This window comes from Accipiter gentilis, chromosome 20 (assembly GCF_929443795.1).
Source record: "Accipiter gentilis chromosome 20, bAccGen1.1, whole genome shotgun sequence".
NCBI lineage: Eukaryota > Metazoa > Chordata > Aves > Accipitriformes > Accipitridae > Astur > Astur gentilis.
The window spans coordinates 14,547,022-14,560,706 of NC_064899.1; the positions used below are offsets into that span (position 1 = coordinate 14,547,022).

At 48.7% G+C, this 13,685-nt stretch overlaps 2 protein-coding genes across 2 annotated transcripts in view; one reads left to right on the forward strand and one right to left on the reverse strand.

Moving 5' to 3' along the window:
• The first annotated feature begins 1,435 nt into the window (after window positions 1-1,435).
• PSMG4 (proteasome assembly chaperone 4) lies at window positions 1,436-6,950 on the forward strand. The gene is made up of 3 exons (XM_049823971.1): window positions 1,436-1,752; window positions 1,927-2,002; window positions 6,429-6,950. The coding sequence occupies exons 1-3, from the start codon at window positions 1,534-1,536 to the stop codon at window positions 6,548-6,550; spliced, it is 417 nt and encodes a 138-aa protein (XP_049679928.1). The 5' UTR covers window positions 1,436-1,533; the 3' UTR covers window positions 6,551-6,950.
• Window positions 6,951-8,051: 1,101 nt separating this feature from the next.
• SLC22A23 (solute carrier family 22 member 23) overlaps window positions 8,052-13,685 on the reverse strand; it is a 118,903-nt gene continuing 113,269 nt past the window's right edge. The window contains 1 exon segment of the mRNA XM_049823956.1: window positions 8,052-12,499. Coding sequence (XP_049679913.1) covers window positions 12,142-12,499 — 358 coding nt within the window. The 3' untranslated portion in view covers window positions 8,052-12,141.

The following is a 13,685-nucleotide window of genomic DNA, read 5'->3' on the forward strand; positions in this document are numbered from 1 at the left end:
TAAGTGTCGGGCCAGTTTGCAATAGGCTGTTGGGACAGGGAGAGGCTGATTTTCAAGCCCCAGCCTCTGCACATACACACCTTGCAGGAGGCCAACCCACGAGAAGGCGAAGGGTTGGGACCGGCTACGGAGTGGGGGGGGACAGGGGAAAGCTGGGCACCAGCACAAGCCTGATGCTGCAGCAGCGAGGCGGCAGACAGGCGTAGCCGGAGTCTGCCACCGTACATCCCATAATGCTTTGTGCGAGCAGCAAGTGACAAATGTAGGGCAGAGGAGGTGGCCTGCGTGTCCCCCCCCCCCCCGCCTCTCCCCGAGCTGATCCTGTGCCATGGGATGTCGGGGTATGGCAGCTCAGCCGGGCTTAGCTGCCTCCCGGGATTTAGCGTCGATGTGGCAGCACGGGCATAAATTAGCAGGGCTGAGGATTTTGTCTTTTGGCAGATGCCGGAAGAAGCGGAGCGGCTTAGGGAAGAAAAGTGATGAATAGTTCCTTCCCCCCCCCCCCCCCGTATCTTCAGTGTGAAAATGAAGTTTAAGGATTTGGAAATGGAAAATTTGATTTCTAGGAGTATGTATGAAATTGGAGGCAGACAAAATACTGATTAAAAAGCCAATCTCTATCATTAACTGGCTCGTTCTTTAGGCAGAGACGAGCACCCTGCCCGTGGCGTGAAGACAAACGTTTCCAGTTGTAAAGGGGCCACGGCCACCAGTGTGCCGCTTATACTCTTATCGGCGACAGACGGCACGGTTAAGGAAAATCCTTTCCAGTAACGACCAGCTTAGCTGCGCTCTGGTGAAAGTGCGGTGGGCACAAAATTCACACCCAAAGCAGGGCCTTTAGTTATTTACGCTTCCATATTCTCCGGAGCTCCGCAAACCCCGACTCTCGCTTTGCAGATCCCCCGTAAGGCTGAGAACCCCCAGAACCGAACGAAGCCGATGCCGCCTTGACCTTCCCCTTTCCCCGGGGGTTTTCGGAACCCGCTTTTCGGAGGCTGCACAGCATCACGCCAACCCTTTAGTCCGAAACCCCGGGGCTCCTCCCGGGTGACCCCCTCGGGCGCCGCCTGAACCCCCGGTTCACTCGCCATCCGCGGCGATTCACTTGCCACCTAGCGGGGTTTCTCCATCCCTGCGGCTGCCTCCGCCCTTAATCCCGGTCCCCTGCGGAGGGGGCAGCGGGTGTCCGCGTGGAATGGGAGTGGGAGAACGGTGCACCGCCCGGGGTGCGTGCCGGTGCACGGAGGGGGTGGGTGGGCGGCGGGGGGCTGCGTGTGTGCCCCGGGGAAAGGGGGTGCATTCACTGGCGGGGGGGGGGGGAACCGTCCGTGTGCTCCCGCAGGGCTACGCGCGGAGGAAGGGTGCACCCACCCGGGGAGCGGCGGCTGCGCAGGGCCGGCACCGCCGGGGCGGGGCGGGGCGGGGCGGGGCGGGGCTGGGCGGAGCCCCGCCTCCCCGGGCAGCGGGGGCGGTCCGCCGGTTCGGGGCCTTGCTCGCCGAGGCCTGTGCCGCGGCCGGGGAGAAGGAGCGATGGAGGCGGCGGGCGGCGGGGGAGCGGCGGCGGCGGGAGGAGGAGGCGGCGGCGGCGGCGGCGGCAGCGGCGGCATCATCGCCCTGCACGACTTCAGCGGGCGGCTGGGCGAGCAGCGGGTGCACTTCCACGCCATGCGGCTGCGGGACTCGCTCTTCCTCTGGGTGGGCGCCGCGCCCGCCCTCGCCAGCCTGGCCGTGGCCATGTGCAGCCCCCGTGTGAGTGTCCCGTCCGTCCCGAGCCCCCGCCGCTGCCGGCCGGGCGGGCGGGCGGGCGGTGGTGGGGGGGGGGGGCGCCGCCGCCGCCGCCGCCGCCGCCGCCGCCGCCGCCGCCGCCTGTGCCCCGGTTCTCCCGGTGAGTAAGCGCCGGCCTGTGCTGTGCTCCGCTTGCAGGACAGCGTCCCGGTGGCCGCCTCGCTCCTGGGGGATCCCTCGGACACCGCCTCCGCCTGCCTGGCCCGGCGCTTGGGTAGGTGCGGGGCGCGGCGGCGGCGGCGGCGGCGGCGGCGGCTGCGCGCTCCCGCCGGGGCTCGGGGAGGCGGATCCGGGGCGGGCGGAGGCGGGAGGGAGGTTGTCTTCCGTGGGCGCGGGGAGGACACGCGGGTCCGGCCCGGGCCTTCCAGCCACCTCCTCCCTCTAACGCTGTCATCCTGACGTGCCGTGGGGTGGCGTTTTGCCCGAGGAGGAAGCCGACCGTCAGGGCACCTCTCGCAGCCTTTACGGGCTCTGAGATGCTCTGGCCTGGAAGGTCCCGGGTCATCTCACAGCGCCAGGGTTTGACCCGAGTGTCCCTGCAGCGTGTGACGGGCACCTCTCGGGCCGTCTCCGTTCTCAGCCCGTGTAAGAGCCATACCTAGCGCGGTGCCGACGTAGCCGGATTTCTGAATCCGAATGCTAACTTTCAAACTCCCGTGTCTCTAAAAAACCACTTGGCCTAACGCATCCCAGCACCCTCACATCTCTGACGCCTGCATCGCGCTGGTTACCCGTCGTCACCTACCAGTAACTGATGCAGCTCCAACCGGTGAACTGCCGAAGCGCTTGTTAGGCGGTTTTAAGCGCGAGATGCTGCGCTGCTCAAACTCGTCCTGCTCTTGTTGTTGCAGTTGGAAAGATCACGTAATTCTTCTTAATGATCTCTGTGCTGATCTTCCTTACGGGCAATACGTCCCGAGTTTGTATTGTCAGGCAGTTTCACGAGTCTACACCTACTTCTTCTCTGTGACTAGTAATGCGTACATAAAAAAGGGTTGCTCGCAAGACTGATCTTTGAAAAACGGTACTGGCATCCTTCCCTCTTCCTGATAACTTATCTTTTAATAACCACTGTTGTAGTCTCCCCTGGTGGCAGCTCTTTCTCTGCATACTGGGTTCGATCATTTCCACTTTAAGTAATAGTTCTATGGGATACCGTATAACACGATTTCTTTATGTCTAATCAGTGCATTATCCTTAAGATGTCAGTTAGTAAAAATGTAGTCAGAGAGGGTTTACTTTGGATAAAGTGTAACAGTTTATTCCACTTTCCCTTGGGTCTCCTCATTACTCATTTCTTCAGCATCTTGCTCTAAGTTTCTGTGTAACATTGGAGTCCAGCTAGCAGCTCGAAGTTGTCTTGGTGATTCCCACCCTCTCCTGTCTTTCTTTTTTTTAGTAGACGTGCTTGCTACCTTCACTCTTAAAAGTTTTATTAGAGACTTCATAGCTAGAGGTGGAAGTAACTTGCCATTTCTTGTATTAGTTCTTTCAGTGTTCTAGGACAGAGGCTGATGGGGTTACCTGATTTTTTCCCCCAGTAAGTGGTCTCAGTTTTGCTGCCTTTTTTTTTTTTTTTTTTTTTTTTTTTTTTAAGGTCCGTCTTATTTACATTGCTAATTTCATATACTGTGTGACTGAGAGCTGATACTGTTGCTTGGTACTGGGATATTGGTTACTCTTTATCCTCAGAGCATAATGCATCTTCCTATTTACTTTTTGTTTGTGTGCCGTAAGTGTCTTTCATTATTTCGTCTTAAGCTTTCTGTGCCAGCTGCGGCCCAGCTAGGCTTTTGGTCAATGTTCCACTGTATCCGTGCCATCTACCCTCTGGGTTGCAGATTTCCGTGCTAGTCAGCCCCTTTTATATTCTATATAGATACTATTCTTGCTCCTGCTATCCCTGCTTAAGGTACACTGCATTGAGGAAGGCCTGTAGACCTTTTTCACCTTTGGTTGGAAGCAGAAAGTCAGCTTTGAATAATTACGTGCTTCCTCTTCACCTGAGCATAACTGACTTCTGAGAAAAGGAATACATCTTCATTCTGAAATCCTACACCTTAGTATTTAGGCTTGCTTTTGTCAATCCAGCAATTTAAGTCAGCTTGCGGTCACTTAGTCCAAAACTGTTTAGTCTCCTGAAACCAGTGGATCTGCAAGATGATCATTAAGCATCTCTGTATCTTCTTTGTTTCACAAAGTGCTCGGTAAGGAAATGTGTTCTGCCTTGACTAGAAATTTGCTGTTATTGGTGTTTAGTTTTCCTCTGGGAAATGAAATCCTTGTTACTCCCACAAATGCTGTAATAACAGAGATGCTATTCACAGCCGAGTCTGACTTGTAGCCTTTTTAACCATCCTGCCACGTGGTAATCTTCAGGCAGGCATTATCTTCCCCCCTTCCCCCCGCAGTTTTTCTATGCTGTTTCCGTTCTGGTCTTTGCAGGCACCAACTTAAGTAGCATATGATGCCATTTGAACATAAGTATTTTTATTTCTTATACTTCCCAGTCCCATTCCATCACCTGCCTTTTGTTCCTGCAATGTCAGGTTCCCTGCCCTGGAGCAGGAGTTGCAGCACTGCCTCAACCTCTTCTTTCGAGTTTTTCCCAGCTGGGCACAGTACCCCTTTACCACATATTTTTCAGCACAAATGGTCTACAAACTTGCACCTAACACTTGTTCTCTCTATTCTTCTGCTCCCACCGGGCTCCTCTGCAAGCTTAGATTTGGGCCTTGGCCCTTTCCGCGAGGTTGTAGGAGCAGGTCTGTGCTGCCACGCTGCCTCTCGGCATTCCGCACGTCCCGGACGACAGGCTGCCGAGGGAGCTTCTCCCCGGCTTTGAGGGGCTGGCGCGACAGGGATGAGTAGCCAGGCTGCATGGGAAGCAGTCTCGCTGGAGGGTTTTTAGGTAAGCCCTGCCTTCCGTGGTTTTCTGCTTTACGCCGAAGTTGCAGGTGGTCTTCCACGGAGGCGTAAGGTCTTCCCTCTTCTGCCCTTCCCACAAGAGTCCACGTGTCCAAATGAATCCACAGGGAAGTGGGGACAAAAAAGGTCCCGCTGCCGCTTAGAGCCGGGGCACGGCGCTGGGAGCAGAGCTCCTCAGCCCAGGCAGCCTCAAGGGATTCGCAGGGAACTGGAACAGCATCCCAGAGACTCAATCAGCTCTTACACAAACATAATTAAGAAGTTGCATTTTGACACTGCAGCTTACGATACAGCTTCGTTAGCTAGGATAATGGTATTAATTAGTTCAGAATTAGTGTTGCATTCATTTAGGGCATGATGATGAAGCACTAGTGCTTACAAAACATGCTGCTTTATACCACAAAATCTGGTGCCAAGCGCTAATTTTTGCAACCAGAGCAACATGCTGCATTATATCAGCACTTTGTAGTGCCAAGAAAAGGCAAATGAGTGCTAGCATTTCAGAAGCAGCTCTACTTACTGAGCCAGGAAGCTGGTAATCTTTTAGAATGGAAAATAATAAAAAATTGATTTGCATAATGAAAATGCCTCAGAGGAGTTGTTTAACTACATTCTATATGTATATATAGGTTTCCTGTAGTTAACTTTCCCATTTAGGAAAGGACTGAGATATTAGGAGTTCTGGTGTCTTTATTTTCAATTTTTCAAATTCAGACGATAGTTTTGAATATTCAGCAGAACAGTCCAATTTGTCCCTGGGATTGTCAGCTCCCAGCTCATTCTCTGCCAAGAATATCTCATGACCCAAATACCATTTTTTTGTCTTCTATTTTACACAATTTAAATTTAGTGCCTATTTTTCCTCTGTGATGCCTACAGTCTTCACAAAGTTTAGCTTTAGCAATGTATAGAGTTACAAATTTGCTATATTACTATGGTAAAAATCTAAGTAGGATTCCACTTTATTTATAAAACACTTCTTGGTGTTATCTGTTCTACTCTGATAATTAAGTGTTCCTGCCCCAGTGGACATTATTTTTGTTACTGTTAATTAGCTCTGTCATGGAAGACGGCTCTTAATTTTATAGCACCTCTCTCTAGGTATTTGTCATTACAGTAGCCTGGAACTTGTGCTTGGCTTCCTCACGTTCAACCCTGGCTCTCCAGCCTCTTGGGAGTGTTCATGGACACCATATAAATAAGACTGGTGCACACTTTTGGGGGCCTTCTTAGGGGTTCATAATAAAACAGAACTTTGTTAATTGGGGCCTAATCACTTTCTTGTGTGCTTTCCCTCTGTAAGTTTTTTTTACCGCATAGACTCACCAACTCATAAACTAGATTTCAGTGCTAAGAGTCCACTATAGACTATGGTTTCACTTAAACTGTGCTGTATTTAAGTAGCATCCGGAATCCACTAAAAGCACTGTGAGGCTTTCCAGTGCCTAAGGGCTTTTCGTACGAGGTGAAAAACTAGTTGATAGTCACTAGGCTTATACTGCCCATTTCAATGACCTGTATACTTCTGCCCAATGTGCCAATGCTCAGGTACTTGTTCTGCTATTCCTTCATAACTGGGTCCAGCACGGCGGGAGTAGAGAATGATGTCTTAGAAGTTTGCATGATACGGGTTTTTAAAAGGCTTGCTTGAACACCATCATTGCCTTTAGACAAGAGCAAACTATGGCTGACTACTCTGTTTTGTGTTTTAGCCAGCAAGACCAAAAAACAGATATTTGTCAGCTACAATCTTCAAAACACAGACAGCAATTTCACCTTACTCATAGAAAACAGGATCAAAGAAGAAATGATGGCTTTTCCAGACAAGTTCTGATTTTGCATCATCGTAAAATAACCTGAAGTTTTTGTTTTAGAAAAACTGATTGCAATTTTCACACTGACATTAAGTTAGTAATTTGTTTTGCATTGTTTTGATTGAATCTGCAGTTGTCATTAAATATAGATGGACCTAAATAGAATTGGACCTGGAATTTATTTTTTTCAAATTTGCTAGCCTGTTAAGTAGGGGATAGGCAAGTAGAGTAGAAAATATACTGCCATGTACAAACATCATTGTAAAAGTGCGTGCAGTGCCTGGCCTCCATTCAGTACTGGGATCTGCTGGGAAATCAGTTCCAAATTCTAGGTGTACAATTAATCTACTATAGTATATAGTAACATAGTGTATCAGCTTTTAGTGTTCAAATAAAAAACCCCATATTTCTGTATTGTAAAGCTGTAACATAAAATGAGTGTTACTTTGCTCCTTTGAGCCCCTATTGGTTGTAGTACTAGTGCTAAACACTGGATTTCCTTCCGTCTCTTGGGCACCAAGAACACCAGAAGGGTTTACAAAGGGTTATCTGTACATCCCTGAGAGCTATCTAGAAGGAAAAAAAGCACAGCTTGAATTCTGGAGCAACAGATAAATCCATCAGGCTGCTAGAAGAGCATCATGTGCGTAAATTGTGCGTTGGATAAACCAGAGCAGTCACTACCACCACCACCACCACTGCAAAGCATCCTGCTGCTACATCTATGGACTTGCTTTTAGGTAGGATGGATATGCTCTCAAAGGCAGATCCATGAGCTGTTTTGTTCAACGAGCAGGGCAGCTAGAAGTTAACTATACCAAAAAACGCAAACCAGCCCCAGAGCCAATGGTGTGGTGACCGTTTGTGCTGTGGCACACCACCTATTATTCATAGCAGCTTGGAGGAACAGAGCGTAACAACCTGGAAAGCGAGTCCAGGTTATTTCTTTTTCATTGTAAGTTGAGCCCTGACTCAGATATAAGCTTCTGATACAAACAGAAACTACGAGTGCTGCTGCTAGACGCCTGTCCTGACAGCCTACAGAAACCTGATGAACTTACCGTGCTGCGGTGCCATAATTGGCAATTAAAAACTGTAACAGAGAGGTTGCTGATGTAGAAGGCGCAACCCCTGATGAATCTGTTCTCCGAAGGGGTCTGAACACCCGGTGGCTTTGACGTTGCAGATTTGATATGGGCACAGAGGGCCCTTCCTTACCTGGTGGGAACAGCCGCCGGTCCTTGGCCGCAGTTCAAGATCAGAATAGCAAAAAGCAACTGTTGGAGGGTATTTTCGTTTTAATTTACACCACCCAGGAAACAGAGTCAACTATTCTTCTGTGACTGACTGTAAAGGATAATTAGTTGCAAATCAAGGTGCTGATTTAATTAGCCTGATTTACAGTCAGCTCATTCTGTTTGTAGAGGAGGGCAGGACTGTGTACTGAGGTGTCACTGACCTTAGCTGCTGCTGGGCTGTTTCAGAAGTCACGGTGAGGGAGCCAGACCAAGGAGAGTAAACTGATGGGACAACGTCATTTTATTCTGTACATTTACATACAAAGTTCTTTTCAGTAGGTACAACAGATGTAACATCATGCAGACATTTAGCTTGTAAGACTGTTTTCAGTACTTGATTTAAGCTTGTGCTATGAGGAAGCACCACCAGACTATTCATGATCAAAACATACAGTAACACGATTCTTTAAAACTTCATCAGAAACTGAAATGGGGAGGGAGGTCTCACCCACTAGACATAACACATCGTCCTCCTTTCCCAAAACATTTTACACAATACATTTAAAATGAGGTTTGTCATTTTATTTTTCTTAAAAAAAAAGAAAAAAAAAAAAGTTACAGTGGGGGAGATCATCCCCCCAATTGATAGAGTTGTCTTATGTGCCAGCTACAGGCGCAACTTGACGTGACATTCACAGAGTTCAGTTAATGGCACTTCTGCTTCCAATTTGGTGACCTTTAGTGTTTGGCTCCAGGAAGTGGCAACAGTTAAGTAAAATACTTCCATTTAAAAAAAAAAAAAAAAAAAAAAAAAAAAAGCCTGCTCAACCAATCCAAAAAGTAAATCACATAACCCCCTTTCCGAGTGGCCACAAAACACCTGCAAACAGGTAAGTGTCATTATCCATTTGCAGCGTGTCTGGCAACAAAAGCAGTACTGAAACCTTAAAAGGGGACAAAACCCCCAAGATCAAGCATAATGTCACTTTCACATTTTTGTTTAAACTTGCAAAGATGGAAGAAAGCCCTTAAATGGTAAACCCAAAGAAAAATCCACTGATGGACTTAGAGGTTACTGAAGGTTCCCAGAAAAAGGCCAGAATGGACAGGACAGTTTTGACCGCTTCCCCCGTTGTGGTGGCCAGAAAGAGCCACCCGAGAAAACCCTTTCCTGGTGATGGCCGTGGAGGAGCCGCGGCCGAGGAGGCGATGGTGTGGCAGACTGGGACCCCAGCAGAGAGCCCTGTCCTGCCGCAGGACCAGGCAGAGCAGGGTAAGCATCTCCGCGTCTCCTTTCTGCCCTGCTGCATCACCTGGTACCCGACTCCTCCACACAAGGTAGGCTTAGCAAAAGCTTCCCAACTCTGTGAGCGTGTGGAGAAAAAAAATTAACAAGCACAGAAGTGTTCATCTTTTCAGGAAAATGAGCAAAACTGGAGCGGCCAAGGCAGGAAATTAGTTTGTGTTTTATTGTCATGACAGAGGCAGAGGGCCAGACCACCTCGAGAGGTTGGGGCTCCCCGTGTTGCCGAAGATCAGTACCGACTACCTGGTTTCAGGCAAAAAACCCCAAAAGCAGCAAATCAAGTCAATTTCATAAGAGTTTTGAAAACAATTAATTGCTGCATGTTCCTGTCACCTAGTTTGTTTACGATATAAATGTTGATATGTTTAAACAACCGTTCTCCTCCCTGGGCCCGTCTGTCATCAGAGAGCAACCACCAGAATAGGAAACGATAAAGCGCCGTGGACAACAGCAGGGAGCACACCAGGACGACTGACAGTGCTGGAAGCAGCCGCTTTTATAGAACTGTGGATGGTCTACAAGAGCCGTACCGTAGCTTGAGCACACAGGCACAGAGACCACGAGGGAAGGAGCTGCTGGCTCCACGGCACGATGGATGGCAGGGTGCTGCTCTCCGCCTCTGCGCTCGCACCTTCTCCGCTTTCAGGCCCTTTTCTCTTCCCTTAAGACTTGTTTTGCTTCTTCAGTTTTTTGTTGTGAACCCACTTTCCCCCCCCTGCAACGTGTGCGGCTTGCAACTAGCATCTCGCATCGAAGGCAAAAAGGTATTGCACAAATTTGGCACGTGAATACTGCATGAATGGGGAAGGTCTGGGTTTTTTTCCTTGGGTGAACACAGACTGCAGAAGTCTCAGCGCGGAACAAAAAGAGAAGCAGCCGCGCTCAAGCTCGACGATAAAACTTGGTGTAAGGAAGATCGGGCTCTCGCTGTCACAGCAAGTCTAACGAAGGTGAAAAAAAACCATGGTGTAACTTTGGGCAAAACTACCATCAACTGGTCCAGTGTTTCTTACCAGGCTCAAGAAGAACCCAAATGTCCACATCCTCTGTACAAAAATTAGCAGCTTTAGGACAACATTATTACTCTGAACACAACAATCTCTGTCGCTTCTGCAGGTCTACCTGTCCCCTTGCACTCATCAGCGTCTGAGGCTGCGCTACTTACTGCATCGCTCGCCGGGGAGCACGTATCTCTGATTTATTGAGAACTGTAAGAGGACATCGGCAGCCTAATGGAGGATGGAAATTGTTAGGTACAGTAGTTAATTGACAATATATACAGCAAAGGAGGAAGGGAGAGGGAAGGTAGAGGAGGAAAGTGCAAATGAGCGCTTTCCATGCGTACGAACGCAAGGTGTACATCAAACAAAGTGGCAATCATACGGACACTCAATACAACACCGACATCCTGCTGCTCTGTTTGTTTTAATGTCTGCACTACCAAGCAATCACAAATGGATGGCCTGAGTGAGAAAGGAGAAGAGGGAGGGAGAGCAGGGAGGTTAACTAAAATGCAAGAAAGCTGTTTGTTTACAAAGTCCTTGCATTGAACTAGATCCTCACAATATTCACACAGTGAGAACAAAAAGCCGATGGCCAGAGGAAATATTTGGTTTGGGGGCTGGAGGAGAGAAGTCAAGTGGCCACTATCAAAGTGCCATCTGCACAGTAGGAGACAAACGGGATGTTCACTTTGCTTAGTCTAGAGTAGGTTCGATCCAATTTAAGTAAACTGTTTTTTTTCCTGAATGAACATCCTGTGAGAGCAGTTGGGGAAGGGGGGGAAATCTGGGTGAGTTCACTGTATATTCTTGGGTCAGAACCAGAAACCATCTCTAAAAGCCCCAAGACAGCCAACAGCAGACCGTAAGTCATTATTCACAGGCTATCAATTCATTCCTTTCCAATGGTCACTTAAGCATTTTGTCCACTTAAATTGAAAACCCAAACCCTGGTTCTAAAAACAGGTAGGGCAATGCCAGGACACTCATTTCCCAGGAGCAGGAATCCCAGATGCACTGCCTTTTGGAATAAAAGTACAGATCGTAGCCCATGCTCCTTACTTTTTATCCCTGCTGGACTGTGCTCCTCTCCTGGAGCAGTCCATCAGAGATTCGGGGCCTCCCGGTAATTAAAGCCATTCTTGGCAAAACTAATTTTTGCATCACTGGTCAAATCATTCACATCATCTACATTACTATTAAAAACCAGTGGAAACTGTCTAAAATAGATTCATGGACTCTTAAAATGCAGAAGGCTGATTCTCATTGAAAAACCAGCTTGTTTGGGTAGGATTTTCTTCAATGCATTCGGTGAAAAGAAAAAGTACTAATTTAAAAAATAACTTTTAAGTGCACATGGGCTATAAAACCAAACATAAGCTGCCTAAAATGCAGTCAGAGTTTGAGTCACAACAGGTTTTGCTTTTTTTTTTTTTTTTTTTTTTTTGTGTGTATACAAACACAGCAGGCAACCTGGGCGCTTGGACTTTCTAGACAGGCAGAAGAATGTTGCACAAGTCTAAGTTTCAGTCAATTCAACTTTGCAGTGGATCCCTCTTTCCTTTAAAGAAACACAAAAACAAACAGAAAACACCCCCCACCCCCCCCCAATGGTTTCTTTCTTGGAATGGCTGCACCTCTTATTATAAGATGGCTTCATTTTTGTGATCTATGAAAGGAAAAGGAAATAAAGTGCTTCTTGAGAATAAATCAAAATAAATATACATATTTAATGGCAGGAAAAAAAGTTCTGAAGGGCTACCTCCAGCCAAGTCTTTTCTCAGATGAGTCTTTTCCCCCATAACTTTTTCAAGAGCAATCTGCACAACAGTTGAAGATGCCAAAAGTTGCTTTAGCAGCAGAGTTGAATTCCCCCAAGTCTGTGTCTGCTCCATCACTGGTTTGTAAAATCTGTGCAAAACACCTTTGCCCAAAGTGCTGCTCCTCCTGCACAACAGCATCAAATAAAATACAAAAGAAAGAGGAGAAGGAAAAAAAAAACCAACCCAAACCATAGAACACCCAACCGAAAAAAAAAAAAGAAGGGGAAAAAATAATCCACCTGGTTACATTGACTTCATCCCGTTGGCAGTGGTGTTCTCCGAGATCCCGTCGCTCACAGCTGCCGAGTCGTGGAGGCCGGAGTAATCCTTGAGTTCAGAGTTTGTCAGGAGCAGGGGCTGCTCCCCCTTCTTGTGCGGCAGGAGGGGCTGCCGGGTGTAATGTTCCCCGTCCGGGATGTTCTCGGGCAGGTTCTGGTTCTTGCTTTCCGGCAGCAGCAGGATGCAGATGATGCAGATGAGCGTACAGCAGGCGAAGATGACGTGGTGGAGGAAGTAGCCTTTCTGGTTGTGGAGCTCCATGATGGGGGCGGTCAGGCGGCCAAAGCCGGCGCTGGCCAGGACCAGCCCCAGCCCACCTCCCCTGCAAACACAGCAGAGGTCAGAGCCCGGCCCCGCAACCCGCTCCTGCCAGCACAGCCCCGTCGGCGCTGCGGCGGGGGAGCCCACAGCCTCGATGGCTCCCCCAGACTAATCCCCTCGCCGGCATGCGCCTGCGCAGCCGAAATCTCGAAGGCCAACCCGGGTTGCTCACAGCTTTCGTACTGCACAGTTACTCCGGTACGGAGCTGCTTTGCTGTTGTAGATCGTTACTGCCCGTTTGCCTCAGCGTGGGGAAATACCTGTACTCAAGTATCTTTTCTGCCCCTACATAAGAAGAAGAGGAGCTTTATCACGTGAGTGTGGAGACAGCCCTCTAAAGTATTCCCACGTCCAAGTATTCCCGTATTCAGTGAGGAAAAACCAGATTTTGCTTAGCATGCCAGCCTTCTCCAGCTTAGACAAGACACACCGAGCAGCAGTAGGTGCAGAAGTCAGTTCTGGCTGCCTCTGAAGTATCTGGCATCAATCAGCAGTGGAGGCAGGAGATGAGACTTTACAGGCCACTGCCTCGATCCATTATACCAAACACCGAGTCCATAAAAACACGTTGTGGCTGGAACCTATCAACGCACCGTTCTAATAAAATGCATAATCTTCAGAAGAAGGAGGTAACAGAGCTAGTAGTCAGATTAGAGAACAAGAGTTTGGGATTCATTTCCAAGACCTCCTCTTAACTCACTGTATTCGTTGAGGTAGATCCCTCACTTCACACTTCCTTGCTCTTCGAGTGTATTTTTGTATCACAGAAAGGCTACAAAAAGGTTAGCATGGGTGAAATGCTTCAATTATAAATAGGTACATTTATAAAGTACTCTTTATGGCAGAAATGCTTATTTATTAAACGCAGTGTGCTTGCGTATTGAGATCATACATGCACACCAAAAAACAGTGAAAACACATCAAAGCTTAAAAAAAACCCAGAACATGTGAAAATAACTTCATTTTCCTCCAGATTTCCAGCATGGAAATCGCTTATGCAGGCCAAATCCAGCACTCTCTCCTGATGCTCAGCCATGCAGGCAACCTCCCTTGCAATCCCTCGCCTTGCTCATCAGCGTCTCTCCAGGTCCCGGAGCCGGCAGGCCTGGCACACCGCTGGCCACGGCCACCTGCGCACACCCACCTCATTTTGGGGCACAGCTCACACCGCCGGGACCTGTCCCCGC